Below are 25,713 nucleotides of genomic sequence, written 5' to 3'. Positions count from 1 at the left end.
GGTGATTCAGACGTCAATTCTTGCTTCAGATATAGTACGTCAGGAGTATGTTTATGTATTAGTAGTAAAATTTACACTTGAATATTAAGGTACATAACCTGTAAACCTTGACAAATAGAGTAATAGAATTTTGTTGAAATGTTAATTTCATTTATGAAAGATGAGTTTGGTGTATGTTAAGTAACATGCATACTGTGTTGTGTGTGAATAAAGAAAATTGCATATTTAGAAATGTTTAACCCTGCTTTAATTCTATTTTTGTTACTTTTTATCATAGTTATTTTTAGAGTATTATTCTGAAAGGTATGTGTAGAAAAATGAACCAAAGAAGACTTTCTGCTGTAGGTGGATGGTCATTAGGACTTATTTGCTAAGAGAACAATCCCAGGAAAGATCCTCAGAATATTATTTTTGAAATGGAAGAAAGGCTTCATGGATTAGATTGAGTCCTACCTTAATCTCCTCGGATCCTATTTCGTTTATCAGTTTGGCATATAGGTTTATCTTGGACCATATATATTTTAATATACATTTTGGTCTTTTGAAGACTTCTTGCTTCTATTTCTTTTTTAAATCTGCATAGTTCTTGCTCTGTTGCTTCTAGTTTTCCTAGTTATTTCTTGTGCATAACTTAGGTCAGTGATAGTGTTATGGAAGAGAAAGGAAGCCATTGGTGATTACATTTAGATTAAGGGAATTTAATTTTTATATAAATTGCCTCCAAAGGCAGTAGTGAACTAATGAGTGTTGATATAAATGTGGTTTTCCTTACGTAATCCTGGATAATAATGGTCGAAATTACAAATCAAAATAGTTCTGACTATTCTTTATATGGCTACAGATGTCTCATTTGCTGTCTCGTTTCTACTTCCAATAAATGATCTAGCCACAAGTCTTCACTTATTTATTTATTTATTTATTTATTTATTTATTTATGAGACGGAGTCTCACTCTGTCACACATGCTGGAGTACAGTGGTGCTGCCACAGCTCACCACAACCTCTGCCTCCCTATTCTCCTGCCTCAGCCTCCCGAGTAGCTGGGACTACAGGTGCATGCCACCATGCCCGGCTAATTTTTGTATTTTTAGTAGAGGGGGGTTTCACCATGTTGGCTAGGCTGGTCTTGAGCTCCTGACCTCAGGTGATCTGCCCCCCTCGGCCTCCAAAAGTGCTGGGATTACAGGCATGAACCACCGTGCCTGGCCATCTTCACTTCTTTGTTTTGAGCCCTCCTTATAATTTGTCTTTATGGCCTGGTTGGCGTGCTTTACAACAAATACCCTGCTTAAAGCCAGAATTCACACCTTTAGATTGTCATTTGCATTCTAGCTTTCACTATTTTACTTAAATGTTTTCCTTCAATAGAAAGGCCAGGGTATTAATTTTTTATTACCTTCTTTAATGTCATATTGTGGATGAAGGTAAACCAGGATTTTTACGTAGAGTCATTAATAATTGAAATCTGTTCATTTCTGTTTTGAGAAATAGTATTATACTTTTCATATCTGTTGTCTTTTTTACCTTTGCTATTATAATATCGAAAGTGGTTTTTATATTTGTGTCAGTGCACTTGCATCAGTTACACAGCCTCACTTTTATCTCCCCCCCCCCCCGTTCTTTTAGGGCAAAGGGGGTGGTCTGAAATTGAATGTGAGTCACTTTTAAATTTGTATTATTCCCCATCAGTGGGAAATTTTTGTCTATATACTGAAATGTCATGGTAAACTTAAAAAAGCATGAATCTTCACCAAACTGAACACCATTCAGCAAATTAAACCCTATGAAATAATAAGCCTAAATAAGTTAAGACGCTAGTGACAAACTCTATCTAGTCTTATAGTTAATATTAATAACATCCATTAACTGTATGAAAATATTTTTAAATGTTCACGTGACTTAATTTTATTTTCCAACATTGTAATATTAAAAGTTTTAAAACCCCCAAAAGTAATGTGCTGTTGTATTACTATTTAAGAATAAAATCAGTATCAGCATGTTTTGGTGACCCAGAAATGGTCTCTTATCATTGAGTTCTTTTGTCTGTTACTCAGAGTTGAATAGCTGTCAGCAGTAAATGACTTTTATATGTAGCCTAATTAGATAAATCTACACTTCATTCACTAGATGCAATGCGGTTCATGTAATTGGAATTAATAAAGAATGGCCTTGCTGGATCAAGCTTAAAAATAAATTTAGTAAAGTGTAAAAGCCCCGGAGCCAAAAGTGCTGCCAAGGTGTATACTGAAGGAAAGCACCCACCCCCCAGGTCACACTTAAGTAGATATTGATGCAGCTTCTCTTACAAACTCTTGATTTAGTCTTTTGTGATGCATTTTTTTCTTATACCAGTTCCAAGTCCCTTAAGATTGGAACTGGTATAAGAAAACTGGTAAAGAGCACACCCTTTTCTAAGTATTTTTGTTGGTCATGGTCTGTTCTCATAGCACATCTCCAATTTACTTGATCTTTTCCATCTTCTCTTTACTTAGTTCCATTGCCTCTTTCTTGAGCTCTAGCAATCAGAACTCCATGTATAATATGCAAGATTTAAAGGTATTACAGGGCCTGGCATGGTGGCTAATGCCTGTAATCCCCGTACTTTGGGATGCTGAAGCGGGCGGATCTCTTGAGGTCAGGAGTTCAAGACCAGCCTTGGCCAACATGATGAAACCCCGTCTCTACTAAAAATATAAAAATGAGCTGGGTGTGGTGGCACATGCCTGTAATCCCAGCTACTGGGGAGGCTGAGGCAGGAGAATCGCTTGAATCTGAGAGGCGGAGGTTGCAGTGAGCTGATATCACACCACCACACTCCAACCTGGGCAACAGAGCGAGTGTGCATTTCAATTCATTGTTATACTCTGGTCATGTTTTACAGGCGTCAGATCAGCATGTGTTTCATTGTGAAGTCTAAGCAGATGTTTATTATAGCTCACTTCCTCTTCTGCCTTTTAGTTTAATAAAGCAATAATTAATCCAAGAATAATCTTATGCCCAAGATCCATTAGCATTACTCAGAAATACTGCAGTGCTGTCCAGTAGAACTTTCTGCGTAGTGTAAGTTTTGTCTATTTGTGCTCTTCAATGTAGTAGGTACTATCTTGTAAATTTGAGACGGTTAGCCTAGATAATTTTTAAATTCCTTTTAAACTATAAATTACCTGGTTGAAGTTTTATTAAGATCTCACTATGACAGGCACTTTATATTTGTCTTGTTTTCTCAGGTAAAGTATTCTCCTAAGGAAGCAGACGCAGTTACTAAGTGACTTGTCCAAAATTAAAACTATTATGTGGCTGGGATTTGAACCCAAGTCCTTTGCTTAATCCCAAACTGTAGTTCTCACTTTTTCCTATTCTAGTGTATTTCAGAAGTAGAGCACAATAGCAATTTATGCCAGTGATTTGTAAGATTTATAAAGTAAACAATGAAAAAAACCTCAGATTTTGATTTGCCCGCCTCGTTGCACTAAATCCAATGAGGTCCTCTTTATAAGTCCCAAATTCCTCTTTTTCAACTATACATCAGTGTTAGCATTTATGCATTGTGTATCACTGTTTTTCTTTAGGGTGCTTTCTGTTTGCTTTCATGTGACTGTTCTCTGTCAGGTTTTAAGACTCAGCTGAAGTTCCTACTCTTTCATAAAGCATTCCCCAGATAACTCTCTTTTCCATTTGTGAATTTATCTCTCTGATCTTACCTTTGAATCTTATTCACATCAGTTGTATTCCATCTGTTTGGGAGTTTATAGTATGACTGTACATATGAGATGACTTTTTTTCTTTTTAATTATAAAATATATAAAACAAACAAATGTATAGCTTAGGGGATTATTATAAAACCTTGTAATCACCAACCAAGTCAAGAAATAGAACTTTGCCAACTACCCCAGAATGCCTCCATGTGCTCAACTCAGTGTCAACCCCTCCCGCCAAAAGTAACTAGTATTCTTTTTTTTGAGATGGGATTCTGGTCTTGTCACCCAGGCTGGAGTGCAGTGGTGCAATCTCGGCTCACTGCAACCTCTGCCTCCCGAGTTCAAGTGAATCTCCTGCCTCAGCCTCCTGAGTAGCTGGGATTACAGGTGTGCGCCACCATGCCCAGCCAATTTTTGTATTTTTAGTAGAGATGGTTTTCACCATATTGGTCAGGCTGGTCTCAAACTCCTGACCTTGTGATCCCCTCACCCAGCCCCAGTATTCTTACTCTAACAGTAATTACTTTCTTTATAGTTTTAGCACCCAACTCTCCATTCCCAAATACCATAGACCTTGCTCATTATTAAAAATTTGGCAAATCTTTGAAGTCTCTCAGTATGCATGTTTCCCCTCCATTCTTCTATGTCACCTAAGTTTTATCTGTTGAAGGACCCTAGGGTGTGTGACCTGTAGAGTTTCCACCTGTCTGAATATTGCTGATTATATAGTCACGGTGCAGTTTACTGTGTTCCTTTGTTCTTGCATTCCTGGAAAAATTGATGATTAGATCCAGAAACTTAATCAGACTCCTGTTAGATCCCTTAGGCAAGACTATAGACAGTGTTAATGTTCTTTTCCTCAGAAGTCCTAGCGTCTGGTTGTCTCTCTTTGTAGTGTTAGGGGCTGTTGATATTCAATGCCTGGATCCTTTCATTCATTGGTGATACTCTAATTCTGTCATTTCTTTCTTGCAAATTGGTATTTTTGTATTGAAATTCTTGATTAATCTCCTATGTGGACACCCAGTGGTACGTATCATATAGGATAATTACTTGATTTTTGCCCTTTTTGTGATATAATTCACATACTGTAGTTTCACCCATTGAAAGTATGATGTCGTGGGGTTTGTAGGGTTTTTTTAAGAATATTCACAGAGGTGTGCATCAATTTTTAGAAGTTTTCACTACACCAAAAAGAAATCCCCAACCCAGCAGTCATTTCTCCCTATTTTTCCCCCAGCCTGTTAATAGACATTTCATAAATGGAATCATACAATATGTTGTTCTTTGTGACTGACTTCTTTCACTTACCGTATTTTCAAGGTTAATCTGTGTTGTATTTATCAGTAGGTTGTTTATTTTTCTTGCTGAACTACCCATTATTCCACTGTGTGGCTAGACCAAATTTTATATATCTGTTCATCAGTTGGTGGGCATTTGGATTGTAAGCCACTTTTTGGCTAATATGAATATTGCGGTTAAGAACATTTGTGTACAAGTTTTTGTGTAGACTTGTGTTTTTGGTTTCTCTTGGGCTTATACCCAGAAGTAGAATTGCTGGATCATACGGTAGTAACTCTAGATTCCAATAATACTGGAAACTTGGATAGCTGCCCTTTTTTTTTTTTTTTTTTTTTTTGAGACTAGGTCTCTGACACCCAGGCTGGAGTGCAGCGGCACAATCATGGCTCACTGCAGCCTCAACCTCCTGGATTCAAGTGATTCCCCCACCTCAGTCTCCCAAGTAGCTGGGCTTACAGGCATGTGCCACCACACAGTTAATTTTTTAAATTTTTTGTACAGACGGGTCTCACTGTGTTGCCCAGGCCATTCTTAAACACTTGGACTCAAGCAGTCCTCCTGCCTCAGCCTCCCAACACTCAGCCTAAAGCAGCTCTTTCCAGTGTGATTTGTCGCTTTAAGCACTGCTCTTCTGATCTTTTCTTACATTGTCTATGTGTGAACTGAATACTCTTCGGTTACTCATTTTTGTGAGATACTAACTTTCCTGAACTTTAAAAAGGTGATATACTTTCAGAGTACTTTAATAACTTCACAGAGCTCCCTTTTCTGTTATTTTGTATAATGTTCAGAAGTGTAGCAGCTTACTTTCTGGGAGTTTCTGGCCCTCTTCCCCTCCACATTTTTAGTTTCTCTTTTCCCTTGTCTCTATCTTACTGATTGTGCTTTTCCTCCCAATGGTTTCTCTTCAAAATGGAGTCTTGGAAGAGAACCTTGGGAGATCAATTTCAAAAGTTCATAGAAGTTAGCTTCAGTCTTTTAATCCTTACTGTGGGTCTCTTGCATCCATCTACTTATTGGACTGGCAAAACTCTCAGTTCTAGCTGCTGTTCTTGCATTGGCCTGTCATGATTTCCAGTGAATGTCTGTTGGCTCTTTGAGGTTCTTTTTTTATCAAGTCCAGCACGTGCCCCATTCCTTTGCATTTTGTTGCACTGTGCTGTGTATGTTGACATAGTAGCCTGTTTTGACCTCATTCATATATATTAGGAATTCCCTTGGAATGGCTTGTCATGTGATTTGGTTTTAACTCTCCATGGGGTTTTGGTTTTGCTATCTTGTTGCTCTGTTTTTCTGTGGGGATTTAGGTATCCCCTCTGCAGCCATCATGTCAGAATTCTTCAGGTAAATCACTAAAAGTTTATCTTCATTCAGGAGATGATACCCTCATTTCCAGTGGGACCACAATAGGCTATCATTTAAATGTACTTATAAATACTTCTGGGAAAATGAAGTTGTTTTTTTAAAAGAATAAATCACTTGAAGTTTATGTTAAATAAGGAAGCTGTGGAAGAGTTCATTTATTGATAGGCATTACAAAGTATATATGATATTCTTGATTGATTTTCTCAAATTAATTCTGAAAGCTACTCTAGAACTTCCCCAGAAAGCTTTAAATGTTATTTTGAAACATGCTGTTCTTATCTGCCTAATTACAGGGATGCTGACTTCAGTGACTGTATTATTATACAAGTCTTACAAAGTATTCCTGAAGCCGCTTAAAATTTTTTTTGCAAAATTAAATGATTGTGAAATAACTCATGCCTTTTCTCTGCACACACAGATACGTGTATGTTTTAGCCTTGGTAATTTATATGCTTCTCTGTGGTCCTAGCTCAGCCTTTTTGTTGAGTCATTGCGTGGCAGGAGTGCAAGAGAGTTGTGGCAGGAGTGCAAGAGAGTTAACCCAGTCCTGCAAGATCCAAGGCCCTTTCAAACCATAACAAATTCTAAACTTAGGTGTATAGAGTAGAATAGGTTTATATATTAACAAATGTGCATTGAGTGTTTGCATTGGCCAGGGCATATAAATGTCTCAGTATAAAATCAGACAGATTTTATATAGCCTATAAACTGACTTTCAAGGCCACGTCAGAACAGGAGTTTTGTTTTTAGTATTAATACCTAAAATTGGTTAAGGTAATTTTTTAAGTGAAAATCCAATTCGATCACTGCATTTTATTATAAACATACATACACATTTTAGGGAGTACATATTTACACATTTTCTAGGGATTAGGGGAAATGATGGAATCCTCCTTACCACTCCACATTTTGGGGTGTTAACCTAATATTTTACCCTGAAATAAGCTAAGGCTCTGATTGTTTAGTGATATATTACATACTCTTTATATGGCTATATATGAGGAAATACATGCAATGTGAATTTTTCTCTAAATTATTGGAGCTGATATAGAAAAATGGATGAGAACTGTAGAAGTTCACCTGTTTGTTGTTAAAAGTGAAGTTAATGTCTGTGCTTAGTGACAATATGCTGTTCAAGCAATTCTCCTGCCTCAGCCTCTCAAGTAGTTGGGATTATAGGCATGTGCCACCACACCCGGCTAATTTTAGTAGAAATGGGGTTTCACCATGTTGGTGAGGCTAGTCTCGAACTCCTGACCTCCAGTAATCCACCTGCCTTGGCCTCCCAAAGTGCTGAGATTACAGCGTGAGCCGCCATGCCCGGCCTCATATTATATTTCTTTCTTTTTTTTTTTTCTGAGTCGGAGTTTCACTCTTGTTGCCCAGGCTGGAGTGCAGTGGTGTGATCTCGGCTCACCACAGCCTCTGCCTCCCAGGTTCAAGCGATTCTCCTGCCTCAGCTTCCCGAGTAGCTGGGATTACAGGCACGCGCCACCACATCCAGTTAATTTTGTATTTTTAGTAGAGACGGGGTTTCTCCATGTTGGTCAGGCTGGTCTCGAACTCCCGACCTCAGGTGATCCACCCACCTCGGTCTCCCAAAGTGCTGGGATTACAGGCGTGAGCCTCCGTGCCGGCCTGTATTTCTATTTGATAGTGATGATGTGGACTGTAGTCATTTGTATCCACCAACAAATAAAATTTACTGTTGGCATGCACACTATAGTAAATCCTTCCAAAGGCAAATGTGCACTTTCACACTCATCGTAAACTGAGGGTTCATTTAGAAGTTGAAAAAAAATGGGAAAGATGATTCTTCTGTGGCCAAAAATCTGAAGATAATGAAACTATATGTAGTTCCATCCTTAAAAAGAAATAGCTGAGAGGGCAGGAAGAGAAAATTCTGAGGGCTCGGGGGCAGTCTTTCAACGATGCAAGGATTCAGAGAGCATACCAGGTATTTCCACACCCCCACCCCAAGGTAGGTGTTTCAGTTACTTTATGTTGCTATAGCTCCGCGATTGGTGTTTTGAATGCTTAGCGTGAGTAACTGTTTGAATTGATATGGTTCACTTTATGTAGACTTAAATGTCTGTTAAAATTATTTTTGTTACCCAAACAAGCAAATTAATAATTTTATGAAATAATTGCCCTTTAAAAAATAATTTAATTGCATAGTGTAAATGCCAAGAAATTACTTGCTGTTTAGTAAATTGATATTGTCAAAACAAAACCTGATTCAACTTTTAAATTAACAAATGTGTGATAAAGTTATACATAGTTAAGGTGCATATTGTTTATTAGTATTTGTTATGATTAGGCTTTTGGTTTTCTTGAAATTTCTTTTGTTAGCGCACGTACACTACATCTATGGAGATCTGGCCAGGCACGGTGGCTCACACCTGTAATCCCAGCACTTTGGGAGACAGAGGTGGGAGGACCGAACCCAAGAGTTCAAGACCAGCCTGGGCAACTTGGCGAGACCCTGTCTCTACAAAAATTAATCTTTTAAAAAATTAGCCCGGCATCTTGGTGTGTACCTGTGGTCCCAGCTGCTTGGGAGGCTGAGGCAGGAAAATCACTTGAGCCCAGGAGATTGAGGCTGCAGTGAGCCATATTCATGCCACTGCACTCAAGCCTAGGTGACAGAGCAAGACCCTGTCTCAAAAACAGAGAGAGCGCTAATAAAGAGAAGGCCTTTTTTTTTTTTTTTAAGACAGATTCTTGCTCTGTTACCCAGGCTGGAGTGCTGTGGCATAATCTCAGCTCACTGCACCCTCCACCGGAGTAACTGGGATTACAGGCATGCACCACCATGCCTGGCTAATTTTTGTATTTTTAGTAGTGACAGGGTTTCACCATGTTGGCCAAGCTGATCTCGAACTCTTGACTTCAAGTGATCCACCTGGCTTGGCCTCCCAAAGTACTGGGATTACAGGTATGAGCCACCGCGCCTGGCCTAAATAGATGTCTTTAACGTTTGCTCCTTAAAAAAAAAAAAATGAGATACAATTCATATACTGTAAAATCCACCTATTTAGGATGCTTAATTGAGTGGCTCACATGGAGTTATACAACCATCAGCACAATCTGTGTTTAGAATATTTGTATCACCCCAAAAGGAAACCTGGTTCCTGTTAGCAGTTCACCAGTCCCACTCCCCTTCCCAACCCTGGGCAACCCCTAAATTATTTTCTGTCTCCATAGATTTGCCCATTCTGGACATTTCATATAAATGGAATCATGTATATACGGTCTTTCACGAAGCATGTTTTCAAGGTCCATTCATGATGTAGAATGTATTAGTACTTCGTTCCTTTTTACTGCAGAGTAATTAATATTCTATTCGTCATGTGGCTGTACCTCCTTTTATTTATCCATTTATCAGCTGATGGACATTTGGGTTGATTACACTTAACAGCCGTTCCACTGCCTATTATGAATAATGCTGCTATGAACATTCATGTACAAGTTTTTATATGGATGTATGTTTTCATTTCTTATGGGTGAGAGATACATGAGAGTGGAATTGCTGGATTGCTATGGTAACTTTAGACTCCAATAATCTTTTTGGATAGCTTTTGAAAAACGTTTTGAGGAACTGCCAAACTGTTTTCCAAAGTAGCCATACCATTTTGTGTTCTCACAATGTGTGAGGGTTCCAATATCACCACATTTCTTGTCTTTTTTTATTGTAGTCATCCTGACTGTGTGAAATGATATCCCCCATTCTATGCATTGTCCTTTTTATGTTCTTGGTGGTATTTGCGCACAAACATCCAATTTATTAATCTTTTTCTTCTATAATTTGTGTTCTTGATAGCATATCTAAGAAACCTTTAGAGTCATAAAGATTTGTTTCTCTTTTCTTCCAAGAGTTTTATTGATTTAGTTCTTACATTTAGGTCTGTGATTCCTTTTGAGTTAGTTTTTATGTATGACGTAAATAAGAGTTTGACTTCTTTTTTTTTTTTTTTTTTTTTGAGGCAGAGTCTCACTCTGTCGCCCAGGCTGGAGTGCAGTGGCGTGATCTCGGCTCACTGTGTGCTCCGCCATTCTCCTGCCTCAGCCTCCTGAGTAGCTGGGACTGCAGGCGCCCACCACCACACCTGGCTAATTTTTTGTATTTTTAGTAGAGGACGGGTTTCACCGTGTTAGCCGGGATGGTCTCGATCTCTTGACCTCGTGATTCGCCTGCCTTGGCCTCCTGAAGTGCTGGGATTACAGGCGTAAACCACCTCGCCATCTCATTTTTTTTTTTTTTTTTGGGGGGGGTATTTGAATATACAGTTGTCCCAGCACCATTTGCTGAGAAAAGAGTTTTCTCCCACTGAATTCTTTTGGGATTGTTAGTGAAAATCAATTGATCATAAATGGAAGGGTTTATTTCTGGACTCTGAATTCTATTCCATCCTCTTATGCAGACCACATAGTCTTTTAACTTTTGAATTCAGGAAATATGAGTCTTCCAACTTTGTGCTTTTTCAAGATTGTTTTGGTTATTCTTAGTCCCTTGCATTTCCATGTGAATTTTAGGATCAAGCTCATCAGTTTCTGCAATAAAGGAGCTGAGATTTTTATAGGGCTTGCGTTGAATCTGTAGATAGATTTGGGGAGTACTGCCATCTTCGTGATAATCTGTTCGAAGGAAAGTGTCCTTTTGTAACATTTATGTAGTATATTTGAATGCCTATGCAATGTTAATGTTCTTGTTTCACAATACTATATAAGTCATTTTTTGTCCTTTTGTTTTTTTAAGAGAAGGGATCTCACTCACTCTGTTGCCCAGGCTAGCCTCAAACCCTGGGACTCAAGCAGTCCTCCCACCTCAGCCTCCCAGGTAGCTGGGACTTAAAGTGGTATTTTTTAGTATTTATTGTAGGCTGTTAGGAGCCGTGTCTATGTAAGAGAGAGTAGATAGAGCCTTAACTATGAAATACTAAGTATACTTTATAAGTTGATTTTTTTCATTTTTTCTTTTTTGTTTTTTTGAGACAGTCTCACTGTCACCCAGTGGCGCTCGCTGCAACCTCTGCCTCCCAGGTTCGAGCGATTCCCCTGCCTCAGCCTCGCGAGTGGCTGGGATTACAGACATGTGCCACCACACCTGGCTAATTTTTTTGTATTTTAGTAGAGACGGGGTTTCACCATGTTGATCAGGCTGGTCTCGAACTCCTGACCTCAGGTGATCTGCCCGTCTCGGCCTCCCGAAGTGCTAGGATTACAGGCGTGAGCCACCACGCTCAGCCAATATTTTTTCTTTTTAGAAACATAATGCTGAGGTACTCCCCACTAAATAATTTTTTAAATGCCGGTTATGTTAACCATTTTTAGTGTATTGTGTAAGTATAATGTAGTTACTCTATGGAAATCAAGCCTTACTCTCTTAATCAGTACTGCTTTTCAGCAATATTGAATACTGATATTTTGGGACTGTTATTAAGCCAGCTTTCTTTTAAATGTAATTAGGTATCTTAACATCCAGCTTGAAGATTTTTTTTTAATTTTTAATATAAATTTTCTTTCACGTCAGTCTTTCACTCATACATAATTATTTGAGTAAGAAAACAACTAAAATGCCACACTGGGTTAATAATATTTTCTGCAATTCCTTAATGCTGGTGTTTTTAGTGCAGCATAATTAAGGATTCAAACCACTTTTTAATAATGTGCTATAATTTTAGTTTGATAGGCTCACGCTTGGCAAATACCAATTAACAAATGGGCATTTTGACTTATTCCACTTTCTTCTTTGTGAGCCTGTTACCTCTCTTGTCTTTCCTCTACTTTCCTTTCCTTATTCTAAGACCTTTCTATAAGCCTATAGTAAAGTTATACAACTATCCCTTCTCCTAAACTATAGCCTTAACAAGAAATTTCAAAATTCTGAGCTGTGATGACTAGAGCTTGCTGAGTATTTGTTAATGAAGTAAGTCCTTTTCAAGGCACTGAAAATAGTTATCCTAGAGTTAGTCAGGGGTTGGATGGGGGTGTTTAGGGCAATTAAGGGCAAGGGGAGAAAATGGCTTCGCTAGCCTATAGAACCTAAAGATGAAACAGAAGAACAGGTTAGAATGAACATGTTGGTAATAGTAAATGAAAAGCAAACTTGGAAGCCATTTATTTGCTTCTGTTGGGGTTTTCCTGGATTGGGAGATTTAATGTTGAAGAGTAATCGGATAGCTTTGGCTAGTTCTTAAATACAAATGCACCCACAAAGTGTTTGCACAGGATTAATTATTAATATTAACAGAATAAGGACTGGAATGATTCATTGAAACTGAATACAGCCATCTTCGGTGACTTAGAAATTACCCAGACTTTTTGTTAACTAAGCCTGACCTTGCCTCCGTTATCAAGGTTGAAACCAGCAGTGGAGAGTGAAGAATATCAGCAGTAAGGGTATCAGGAGCAGAGAAGGGAGACAGCAGCCAGGAATGGGCAGGATGAGAAAAAACGGAGAAGGAAGGGAGTCAGATCAAGAAGTAGGAATGGAAACAAAAAGGAATAAAAAAGAGAAGGAGTGAAAGTAATGCGGATGTAAATCATTGAAGTAATGGCAAGTATCGTAACTTCCGTGTTTGGATATGCTTGCTTAGACTGCAGCAGGACCCTCCAAGAATTAAGTTTACCCGTGAAAGGAAGAAGGTGAGCAAGAGAGAAGGGAATTTTAAAAATACACTTGTTAAATTGTTTTTAAAATTTAAAATCAACATTAATGCACAATTTTTAAAATTTTTCAACATAGTAGTAGTATTTGAGTCATATTACTAGGGAGCACTGTTCTAAGTCCTGTGTATATTGGTTCATTTAATCCTCACATAACTTTGCAAGCAGGGACTATTAATATTTCTCCCATTTTACAGATGCAGAAACTGAGCCACAAAGAGAGTAAGTAAATTGTCTAGGCTAGTCAGATCACAGAGCCAAGATTCCACTTGAGGCAGCACGACTGCAGCTGGCTCTGTCACCTCTACCTCTCCCTCTCCATGATTTGTATGATATGTTTCTATAGAAATTTGTCTTGTTTTGAGAATGTTACATTTCCTTAAAGTAGTTATATATCTGCTAGAGTAACAAACTCATGACACTATTCAGAGTTCAAACAATTCTAGTCACTATTCACATCAACTTCCTTTTACTTTTTTCCCTTTAGAGTAATTTGGGAAAGTTTATTAAACTAGGTCCAAAATACAAAAATAAATAGTGCATGGTCCCTGTCCTCAGTGAACTGAATCTCAGTTTGTAATTGTTTGGTTACTTGAACCAGCTGTACTCCTCCAACAATACTAGTGTGAATTATTTGGCTTGAACCAAGCTTGCCAGTGAGTGTTTCTTGGCTTCAAAAGTTTGCTCACCTTTAAAAGCTATGGACCAACTAGTAATATTTCTGTTACCCAAAACATTTGGAATTCTTTTAAGCCTCACAACAAAATCACCTTCCATACAAAAAGCAGTAGTACCTAGTTTGATCACCTTCCTTAATCATCCTTGAAATTAAAGCTTTGCATGGATACTCACAAAATATTTATCTAAAAAGGTGTTTTGTTTTGTTTTACAGCCTTGATGGACGAAAATGTTTGCAGGTTATAGAGAAGGAAATGTGAATGGAGTTAGTGGATTTCACCAGGAACTTTGGAAAAGTGTTGGGTATTAGTCTTTAGTTGGCAAGTATTTTCTTGATCAGTGTCTTTTAGGCAAATAAGAGAAATTCTGGATCATCTGACAGGAAGGAAGTTAAATACTAAATTCGGTCTAATTTGGCTTTTTGACCTGAGCCTCTATTGCTTCACTCTGACAAATAGTTTTAGCATTTGAAGGCTTGATTAGCCATTCCCCTGTTAGACATAAATAATGATAATAAATGAGAGATTGTGGGAAACTGAGAGTGTCTTCATTTTCTTGAATGTATTATGTGGGCATCGGCTCTCAGATTTTTATAGTGGCATTTGGAATACTTTGAATTTAATATTGGTGCCGTTATATATTATCCATATCTCATTCATTCAACAAATTGAACCACAGCCACATAGTGCTAAATACTAGGAACACAAATAAAGAACTCTGTTGTGTGTTCAAGCTACTTCCAGACTAAATTACTCTTTTGAGCATTCTCAGTTTTTCTAAGCCTGTCCTTGTTGTCATTTTAAAAGGAAGAAATAAGTTGAAAGTTCAAATTAAAATTATTCATTCGTTTTTAAGGTAACATTATTTCTGGTTTTTGGGAGCCAAACTCTTTTTTACATCTGTTTTAAAGATATAGCAGAAGGAAAACTTCTTGAAGTCATTTTTACTTCATTTACACATCTGCAAATGCAGTTGAACTAGAAAGATCCTTTTCAGATCCTAAATCCAGTGATTAAGTTTCATATTACATTTAAAAAGACCTCATACCGGAAGGATCCACTGTCCCTCTATCAGAAATTTTCTTCACCTCCAGTTTAGCATTGTTTCTGTACAGTAATTGTTGACCCCCCCCCCCAAGGCACAGTGAGGCTCAGATGTTCATCTCTTGAAAAATGGGTACTCAAATCTTGACATTTAGAAATTGTCTTCTCATGGGAAATTTCTTGAATGTAATCTTAAAATATTATTTGAGTTTATTTTATGCCTATTTTCTAAGAAGTCCACAGTTAACTTGGTTTATTATTAGCTTTTGGGGTACATATTCAGACTTGATGTTTCTCTTAGTCAATATCTTTGTAGTGTTTGTGTTCTTATACTTCTGTCCCAAAGACCTAATTTACTAAGCTAAAAAAAAAAAAAAAAAAAAAAAAGCTAATTTCTGGATCTCTGATTGGCAAAGTTTCTACTATTGGTTTATATTACATGTTTATACCCTGGTGGTGTAGCTGCTTTCATTATTGCTATAGTTAAGTAGTAATAGAGATAATTAAGTAACAGTTTTATGTTCAGAATCCTCCTTATTTTGCCCTCTCGGTGCTTTTTCTGTTCCTTCAACAAGATAGTGAAGCTAATAAAGGCAGGCACTTAAAGCCACACAATGAATCATTGCTTGATTTAAAAGAGTACTAGAAAATGGTGACTTTGTGCCTAGAAAGAATAGTGGGTATACTTGATCTGCTTTTCATCTTTTTTTTTTTTTTCGTGTATAGCATCATCTTTTTGCTTGAGTTATTTTCTTTGCCTCCACAATGTGCAAATTAATATTATTTAAACTTTCTCTTTAGCATTTTTAGTATGTTCAGTCAACTTATTTAGTATGTCTTTTCCCTTTTCCCCTTTGTTCTATGTGCAAAACGAATAAAACATTTTATAGATTAGTTCTATTTAATGAATAACTTTATTAAAACTATTACATCAATCTTGTCATACCCAGCTCACAGTTCATACTATTAATACTGCATTCCCTCCTTGCACGCTTCCCCCCTTAGAAAATAGAGGGTTTGGGCTAGGTGCGGTGACCATCACACCTGTAATCCCAGCACTTTGGGAGGCTGAGGCAGGTGGATCACCTGAGCTCAAGAGTTCGAGACCAGCCTGGCCAACATGGTGAATACAAAAATACTAAAAATACAAAAATTAGCCTGTGTGGTGGTGCACGCCTGTAATCCCAGCTACTCCGGAGGCTGAGGCAGGAGAATTGCTTGAACCCAGGAGGCAGAGCTTTCAGTGAGCCGAGATCATACCTCTGCACTCCAGCCTGGGCAACAAGAGCAAGCCTCCACCTCAAAAAAAAAAAAAAAGAAAACAGAGTTTTTTGAAATGTATTTGTTTTCAAATCACCAGAGTTTTCTCTTTTCTGCAGATAATATCGTCTACTGCATTATTTTTGGCTGCAAAAGTGGAAGAACAGGCTCGAAAACTTGAACATGTTATCAAAGTAGCACATGCTTGTCTTCATCCTCTAGAGCCACTGCTGGATACTAAATGTGATGTATGTAAATACTGGATTTTTTATTTTTCTTTGTAAATTTGAAACTTTTTCATAATGTAGGCCTAACAAAAATACAGTTCAATTAGTGTTGCCTTCCAAATGCTGCTTATTTTATTACCTCTTAGGAATGCAATGCCAGGAAGCAGTCTGGCAGAAAAACATTTCACGTATGTTCATGAATTTGGATGTCATTCTGAATTATAGAAGGCTTTGATTCCAGATGCTTTGTTGATTCAAAGATACTTTTGTTTCACATTTTGTTTTTCAGTTATGATACATGTAGAGGGTAAGCCCTATCACCTCCACTGGAAGCTGTATTTGAGACCAGATTATAAATAACCCCTTAATTTGTCAACAGATGAAGGAACAGAAAATCTTCTGAATTTACCCCTAAATGAGTAGTCTTTTTAAAGTATTGTTCCTTTTTAAATGCATGTACTGCTACTTATCTCTGATACATAAAGCTGCATTTTGCTATGCTTTCATGAGCAGCGTTTTTTTAGTATTTTAATTTTCCTAGAGTAATGTTACTTTCCAGACAACTTTATCATCAACATTGTAATAGACCTTATTTGAAAGAACTATTTTAAATTTTTCTGACATCTTAAGATGGAAGTTAGAATTGTGGCCCTTTAAAAATTTTCGGCCAGGCGCAATGGCTCATGCCTGTAATCCCAGCACTTTGGGAGGCCGAGGCAGGCAGATCACCTGAGGTCGGGAGTTTGAGACCAGCCTGACCAATATGGAGAAACCCTGTCTCTCCTAAAAATACAAAATTAGCGAGGCGTGGTGGCGCATGCCTGTAATCCCAGCTACTTGGGAGGCTGAGGCAGGGGAATCGCTTAAACCCAGGAGGCAGAGGTTGCAGTGAACCGAGATCACACCATTGCACTCTAGCCTAGGCAACAAGAGCAAAAAAAGTCTCAAAAAAAAATTTTTTTTTCTAGCATCCCGAGTTACTTAATCAGGAACCTTTACCTATTGGATGACTAACAGATTATGTTAATTCAAAGTCCAGATTAATTTAAGCTTCAGTGGAACTATATCTGATTTTATTAATGGCAAGTTTTATCATAGATGTTGGCTTTAAGGGAGTAAACTATTAATGTAGCCATTAAATAATAGTTTGTCATTATTTAATGATAATTCCTACAGTTTCTATTAACTGTACAAATTCAGAACTATTTCTTGGGGTACGTTTAAATAATAGAAATTGTGTTCTAAAAGTCAGCCCAATGACCTTTCAAGATAGAGCATAAATAAAATGAAAGATACTTTTACTCTCTGGCTTTAGCAATATGTCCTTACAAAAATGAATATAGGTATATTCATACCGGTAATATAGTATTTCCTTATCACTTTGTTCAATTGTCATGATTTCAGAATAGGACAGCAGTAAATTTTTCATATCCTTTATTTCCAGAGTAATTGTAGTAGATAAAATTTCTTGAAATTGAGTAAGGAGGTTCTCTGGTATTTATGTCCCCATAGGTATGAGATACATTATTTTGGTACGTTTGATAATTTCTAAGGTGGCAGGGAAGTTAATTCTAAAATTAACTCACTGACTTACTGTGACTTTTGAGGAATTACCACATGAAATGTCCTAGAGTGAGTTTGTAAGCCAGGTTTGAGTTAAAGGCAGGTTTGAGTTTGATGTTTTTAATTGACTTGGACTTCCTGTCTTTAATATCTCTTGAAGCACCAATGCCTAGGTTGTTTCACTTTACAGACTGTGCACATCTCCTTTTTTCAATTAAATTGCCCCCTTTCATATTGTTTAGTTTCTTGTTTTTTGCTCTTTGTTTCCTGTTACAGAAAGTAATTCAGTTTAGGCTTGCCACAGAATACAGGTTTTCTCTGTCACCCTCAATTTATTTTCTCCATATTTTCAAACTACTGTGGTTCTTTTGTAATCAACCTGTAATTCTCACAAGATGTAACAGTCATGTAGTCTAGTAATGTTACTTTTATTTTAATCAATTTGATAATATTTTTATCTGACAGGCTTACCTTCAACAGACTCAAGAACTGGTTATACTTGAAACCATAATGCTACAAACTCTAGGTATGTACTTACATCAGATAATGGCTTTTCGTGTGTACTTCCCTAAAGCATTCTAAATAAGTGAAAAGATTTCTGAAATAATTGTATTATTGAAGAAAGTTACTTTAAAACAGGTTTTAGACCAGAATAACGTTGCCTGGTTATAAGGAAATTACTTTTCTAGAATTTAATTTCATTTGGCATAATTAAATTGAATGGTAAACATACCCTACAGTATGATTTCTTAGGTTTTCCGGTAGTTGAAGTACGAAGTACTATGCTTCACTCTGGATTTGCACTGGAGAGTAAAATGGTCCTTTAGGGCTGTTTCATATGATTGTGATGTATACAAACCTACACAGCAATCCTTGTTCTCCTTGAGCTTCCAGTCAGTATTTTATGAGTATATCGCCTTTTTATTTTTATTTATTTATTTATTTAAGACGGAGTCTCGCTCTGTCACCCAGGCTGGAGTGCAGTGGTGCAATCTCGGCTCACTGCAACCTCTGCCTCCTGGGTTCAAGCAATTCTCCTGCCTCAGTCTCCCGAGTAGCTGGGACTACAGGCACATACTGCCACGCCAGTTATTTTTCTGTAATTTAGTAGAAACGGGGTTTCACCATGTTGCCCAGGCTGGTCACGAACTCTTGAGCTCAGGCAATCCGCCCACCTTGCCCTCCCAAAGTGCTGGGATTATAGGCATGTGCCACCGCGCCCAGCCTATCAGGATTTTTAATGTGACATAGTAATTATTTAAATGTTGGTCGTCCTTTTTTAAAAGTGTATCTTTGTATGCAAGTTCATTTACTCTCATTCACCTTACTCAATTTACTGAAATTGAGGCCTAAGAAAGTGATGGCTTATCAAAAGTCATACATTACTTCTGGAAGAACCCACTAGGATGTGGTAGGAAGAACATGGGCTTTGGGGAGATCCAAGTTAAAATCTGTAGGCCTCTGATTTGCTTTGTAAACTTGGGCAAAAGTTCCTTTACCTCTCATACCTCCATTCTGTGGCCGTGGAATAGTATCTGAGTCATATCGTGAATTTGTCATTTTTTAAATTTATTATTCCATTCCCAGATGTTGCATAGAAGTGTGATAAATCAGTCACAACTTCCCATTGTGACAGACTCTTCATTATAAAACTAGCTTGTGTGAAATACATACACAGTTGACCCTCAAACAGCGCAGGTTTGAACTCCATTGGTCCACATGGATTTTTTTCAATAAATAATACTGGAAAATTGGAAATTTGCAACAATTTGAAAAGCTTGTAGGTGAACTGTAGCCTAGAAATATTGAAAAAATTAAGAAAAAGTTGGATATGTCATGAATGCATAAAATATATATAGATATTAGTCTATTTTAATATTTACTGCCATAAAATATACATAAATCTATTTTTAAAAGATAAAAATTTTAAAAACTTAGGCACACAAGCACAGAGCATACGTGGCTGTATTCGCAGTTAAGAGAAAATGTAAACAAACAAATGTAAAGGTACATAAAATTAACTTTAATACATACATAACTGTACTACTGTGATAATTTTGTAGCCACCTCCTGTTGCTATTGCAGTGAGCTCACATGTTATGAGTAGCCACTTAAAATGCTGTGTGACGCTTGTTATCTCTGAACAGTTTGTCTCTCCAGTAAGTTACATACTGCAGTAAAAGAAGTTCTGGCATATTTTTACCGTATTTAGTGCAATACTGGAAACTTAACACCATGGGACCCATACAGGGTGCCTCAAGTGATGCCAGAAGTGCTCCCAAGAAGCAGATAAAAGTTGTGATGTTACCAAAAAAAAGTTGAATTGTTTGATATGTATTGTAGATTGAGGTCTGTAGCTACAGTTGCCCACCATTTCAAAATAAATGAATCCAGTGTAAGGTTCAGTGTGAAAGAAGAAAAAGACATTTTTGAAGCCATCACTGCAGCTATACAAGCAGGCACAAAAACCTTGCACTTTATCTCATATTGAAAATGCAGCTTTTATGTGAATGCAGGATTGCTATAAGAAGGGTATACCTATGGACTCTAATATGATTGGAGAGAAGCTTAAAGCAAAGGGAAGGTGAAGGATCTAAAGCCAGAGAATTTAATGCCAGCAAAAGACAGAAATTATGGTATATTTCTGTAAAGTTACACCACGTGTTGCCTGCCTCTCTTGCCTCCCCTTTTGTGTCTTCCAACCTGAGACAGTGAGACCAACCCCTCTTCTTCCTTGGCCTACTATGAAGACCTTTATGATGATCCACTTTCACTTAATACTAGTAAATACATTTTTTCTTCCTTATGATTTTCTTAATAGTTTCTTTAGCTTACTTTGTTGCAAAAATACAGTATATGATACGTATGCAAAATATGTGTTGATTAACTGTTTATGTTACCAGTAAGGCTTCAACGGTAAGCAGGTTCTGGTCAACGATAGTTAAGTCTTAGGAGAGTACGTGGATTTTCAACTGTGTGGTGATTGGCACCCCTAGGCCCTGCGTTTTTCAAAGGTCAACTGTAAATTCTTTGAAGTTTCTATAAAATGAAAAGATGCCAAAAAAGTGAGGGTTTTATTTCTTGCAAATCCAATGATTTACCATGTTATTGTTTTACTTTACAAAATTATATAAATTTCATTTAGGTAAAAAATTGAAAATGAAAAATTTTAAATCATTATATAATGCAATTATTATATAAAATCATAATGTAATATCCATATTGTTTATGACATATTCTTAGGCACAGAGAATGAGACGGTATTTTAAGGGGAACATTAGAATTTAGAAGATATGCCTCTGTGGCTTTATTTAAAGTATTTTGCATATTTAATTGCAGTAGAACTATATATAGACCACACAACAACTTTATAAATCTGGTTACCCATTTGTTAGGATTTTATTTACTTACTGCTTCTGAAGACAACCAAATGTGATCTTCACTTTTAATAAAAACAGAAATCCTGCCACACCTAAGGGTTGATTGCACGTTGAAAGCTTTTAAACATTTCATCTTTCGTATTAGAAACAGTAGTTTAAGCAGTCATGAGACCTCTAGGGTTTGTTTGTCATATGATTTTAATTATTAATGAAGTATAGTTATAAGATAACTGGTTGAAACCCTTTGATCTAGAGTGCCATATCATTTAAAAGCTCATTTCTGCCACTGTGGCCCAACAGTTAATGTTTATGAAAAATGTGCTTTTCATGTCTTCTGAAAGAAAGCTTGGAATATTAAGAAAGATATTACATAGTTGAATTCCGTCCTTAAATTGTGGGACCAGCTTAACAATTGTATTTGCCAGGAGTTTAATTTGTTTTTAACTTTAAGATAATCCCAAATCATTTATAATTCAGAATTTCAAACAAATTTACCCTTGGTCTTTTAACTTTATTTTCATAATTGAGACATTGTATTTGAAAAATTATATCTTGTCATTGGAAAAGTAATGAGAATGTCAGTGATGAGAAACTTTAATTTTGGACTTTTCCTAATAATGAAGAATATATTATATGTTTATGGCATTTCTCAGGCAAGTATTGTAGTGGTAAGTGATTGGAAAAAAAAGTGCTTATCATTTCAGGTTTTGAGATCACCATTGAACACCCACACACAGATGTGGTGAAATGTACCCAGTTAGTAAGAGGTAGGTGATCCTTAAAACTTTTAAGATAAGTATTAATGCTTTTTATTATCTATAATTGATTTGGGTGCTATTTTGTTGTTCTATCCTTTTGTTAGGTTGCATTAAAAGTAGGGGGAAATGTCATTTTTTAAGCATTACTTTTTAGTGCTCTACATCTGCCTATTCATCTACTTGTGATTCTACCTGGTATGTTAGCTTCCTTTAAACATAGGTAAGAATCTCATTTCACTAAAACTTTGGAGGGCTTCCAAGTATTAGTACTCTATCCATCCCCCATTGAGCTCTCTCAGTCAGGTGTGGGCCAATAGTGCATAGGTCCAGAAAACAATATTAATTTTAGGTTTGTGTCAAACTTTGACTTTTTGAAAAGTGATAATAGTTGAAGAATTTTGAGGCCAATCTCAGGCCTTTCAGATAAAAATTGCCTTGTTAAAAGATTTGTCAGTATGGTGGCTCCCACCTGTAATCCCAGCCCTTTGGGAGGCTGAGGCAGGCCGATTGCTTGAGCTCAGGAGTTCGAGACCAGCCTGGGCAACATGATGAAACCGCATCTCTACAAAAAACACAAAAATTAGCTGGTTTGGTGGCACACGCCTGTAGTCTCAACTATTCAGTAGGCTGAGGTGGGAGGATGACTTGAGCCCAGGAGTCTGAGGTTGCAGTGAGCCCAGATCATGCCCCTGCACTCCACCTTGGGCAACAAGAGTGAGACCCTATCTCAAAAAGTTATTTTTTGGGGGGAAGTGTTTTGCCCATATTTGTTTGGGCAAACTAAAATTGATTCAATGTATTTTTCGAGGGTCTTTGACATTACTAAAAGTGATTTCCTTTTTATGTGTAATGGAGAAATAATTATAGGGCATAAAAAATATAGTTTGTGATGTGCCTGTTAAGCCTCTTGTTTATAAACAGGAGTACTTTTTAAAAGTATTGCTTTACTGCTTGTAAAGTATCTAGTAGTATCTGATACAGCATTTTTCTACTCCTGAATAAATCCTATTATCTGTTGTGTCCCTAGAACCATTTTTTACACAGTTGCATGTTGTTCTGCTTCTTACTTCTACTTTCCTGTTTCCATTTCAAGTGTTAATGTATTCATAGCAGCCACTTGGGACCTGTAGTGTGCCATTTTCTGTTACTTCCTTTTTGAAAATAGAATTTTGCAGTTTCATTCATTTACTACCAAGCTTTTTTAGATTTATCCTAAACAAAATGAGTAAGACTTTTGAAAGTCTTGTGTTTTTAGTATTTATCTAAGTATTCTCACATTTTATTCATTTTAAATTGAATTCATTTTGTACCTAATGATTTATTATGTTAGTGGCTACAATTTTTTAAAAATTGTCTGATAGTATCATTAGGAAGTGGACGTCTGAAAATTCAATTTGTATTTTTTGTAGTAGCATACATTATCATTTGTAAGCTAGAGCATATTTAACTGTGGTTCCTGTTCTTCGTGGTTATATCAGTGTGTTTTATAGCACATTTTCATGTCAATATTACAGTATAGCATAGAATTGTATACATAACTAGTTGTAGATGTTGAATTAAGAAAAAAGGGTTAGTTTTTTTAAAAAACTTGAAAAAGGGTAAGCTAAACTTTATAAGCATTGTAGCCATATAATTTGCTTTAAATTGAGAGCCTAACATTAGTCGAAGGGAGTATATGTTTAAAAATATTACTTATGAATATTAACTTAGGAAATTGGATTTTCAGGTTACTGTTGTGAAATTTGAGTCAACTTTAAATTGTTTATCAGAGATTAATATTTTTTGTACATGTTCTCCTACAACTAAAAATTCTAGAGAGACATGAAGTCAGTTTACTTGAAAAATGAAATAGTAACTTTTAAAACATTTACAAAAACTACAAATTTGATATATCCAAAACAAAATATTAAGACCAGATTATTTGTTGTTGTTAATGTTAAAATGTGACTGATTCTTTGAGTACAAACCATGTATATGTTTAATGTCATTTTGTCTGACTAACATTTCAGGTAACGATAGAATATATATCACTCCATTTTAAAAGTATTCTTTCATGTTTTAGTGTCTTTTTTTTTTCCTTTACTCTTTTACAACTTTCAGCTAACAGCATTTCCCCTCTATTCTTCTCTATTGCACAGTGACTGTTTCTAGATCACTGAATTTAGATACATCCCTAGGTGAAAATTGCTAATGGCATTTTTTAATTATTATTTTTTCCTTCTCTACGTATTTTTATTCGGGGGGGAGGGGAAAATAAATTTGATTTCTGTGAAGTCTTTTTCCCCCCTCTGGAGATGAGAAAGTTGATATTATGCTACTTTGCTGCAGAATTGGCTAATGTCATTTTACAGGGACCTTCACTTCTGTGATTTCTCCTTCCCTCCCCACCAGGAAAGTCACACTGCCTCCAAGACATCTGATGCTTTGACACTCTTCCTTAGCACAACTCTGCTAAACCCCAGTCCCTTTTGTAAAACCTTTATGTTGGTGATCCACATGGGGCAGCAGGGATTACAGGTGCCATGAATAAAAAATAGGGGAGGGGGGAAGAAATTTGAGGACTGTTAGAGGGGTGGAGTTGAGATAAACTGATCCTAGGTGAGCAGAGGGGAAAGGTGTGTCAGTGATTGTGGATGTAATTGGGAAAAAGGGAAATGATAACAAGGGCATCCCTGTTGGGAAGACTAAGAGGCAGAATAAGGGGAGGGAAAACTTCAGTGTCTTAAGCTGATTAAAAATTGCCTTTCTGTTGGGGACCAGTGTTGAAGCATTCTGATCCTCCGTAGAATACCTGTATCTTTCCTAAGTTTGTCTTTAATTACATTCTGTAATTTGAAATAAATTACAGTGGAGCCTCCTGTGATTATACCCGTATGCTGTTTCTAGGTTTATTCTCTGTTGATGCTTAATAGCATGATGAAAAACTGAGCAGTTCGTGCTCTGTGTTTTGTGGGGTGGGGGTTTGTTTTGTTTTGTTTTGTTTTGATGGAAGTATTTAAGCCAACTTAAATATGACTGAGGATTAAGTCTGGCAGGCAACTCTTTGTATTTTGTATTAGACTTCAAAATCTTTTCTTCTTCTTCTTCTTTTTTTTTTAAATCCAGGAGAATGCTTTATTGCAACTTTTAGCTGACTAGATGCTTAACTTAGTAACAAGTTTAGCCCTTGTAACTGGCTAGCTAAAAGCAAATCGGCTTGTTTCTCAGATCTTTGGGGGATAGCAAGAAACATTTGAGTGAATGTTGTTGAAGATTTTCAGTAGTATAGAAAATGATGGCGCTCTTGTGATATTTGTAAGTAGTAAGTAAAATTTACTTTTTGTGTACAAATCTTTGAAGTTTTTGTTGTGTTGAGAACTTTTTGATGGTAGCACGTTAAAGCTGATAGTATTGTCTTCGTTTTTTTTTTTCTTTTCTTACAGCAAGCAAGGATTTGGCACAGACATCCTATTTCATGGCTACCAACAGGTTGTTATCCTGACCCTCTTTGTTGCACTGTTGTAGCACACTATAGCTTCCTTTAATGCAGGGCCCCCTCAATGTGTCTCTTACCCTTGTTGCAACAGGAGACTGGACCATCTACTGTGGTGGTACCTTCCTGTTTGCTTTGCGGTGTATTGTACAAGGGACTTTGGGCACAGAGGGGTTAAATGCACAATGTGAAGTGTAGTGGTGCTTTCTGATGACATATTCTCGATTTGTGAGTGCATAAGTCTAAAATTGGTAGCCTGAATAGCAGCTAAAGATTACAAAGAGCTAAACTTAACGTAG

At 36.8% G+C, this 25,713-nt stretch overlaps 2 protein-coding genes across 5 annotated transcripts in view; both read left to right on the top strand.

Moving 5' to 3' along the window:
- The window catches only part of RAB3GAP1 (RAB3 GTPase activating protein catalytic subunit 1), a 1,043,110-nt gene that overhangs the window by 782,174 nt on the left and 235,223 nt on the right, over nucleotides 1-25,713 (top strand). The gene's annotated exons all lie outside the window — the stretch shown is intronic.
- The window catches only part of CCNT2 (cyclin T2), a 38,350-nt gene that overhangs the window by 1,619 nt on the left and 11,018 nt on the right, over nucleotides 1-25,713 (top strand). For 2 of the 4 annotated variants that reach the window (XM_050750982.1, XM_050750981.1), the window contains exons 3-6: nucleotides 16,134-16,262; nucleotides 18,270-18,330; nucleotides 21,889-21,951; nucleotides 25,365-25,410. In XM_050750982.1, the coding sequence (XP_050606939.1) occupies nucleotides 16,134-16,262; nucleotides 18,270-18,330; nucleotides 21,889-21,951; nucleotides 25,365-25,410 (299 nt within the window). Of the gene's footprint in view, nucleotides 1-16,133; nucleotides 16,263-18,269; nucleotides 18,331-21,888; nucleotides 25,244-25,364; nucleotides 25,411-25,713 lie in introns of those variants that run through there. The other 2 variants (XM_050750983.1, XM_050750984.1) reach the window with 2 other exon arrangements.

The sequence above is a fragment of the Macaca thibetana genome, chromosome 12 (assembly GCF_024542745.1).
Source record: "Macaca thibetana thibetana isolate TM-01 chromosome 12, ASM2454274v1, whole genome shotgun sequence".
Lineage (NCBI taxonomy): Eukaryota > Metazoa > Chordata > Mammalia > Primates > Cercopithecidae > Macaca > Macaca thibetana.
This window is presented reverse-complemented; position numbering and strand designations above follow the sequence as displayed.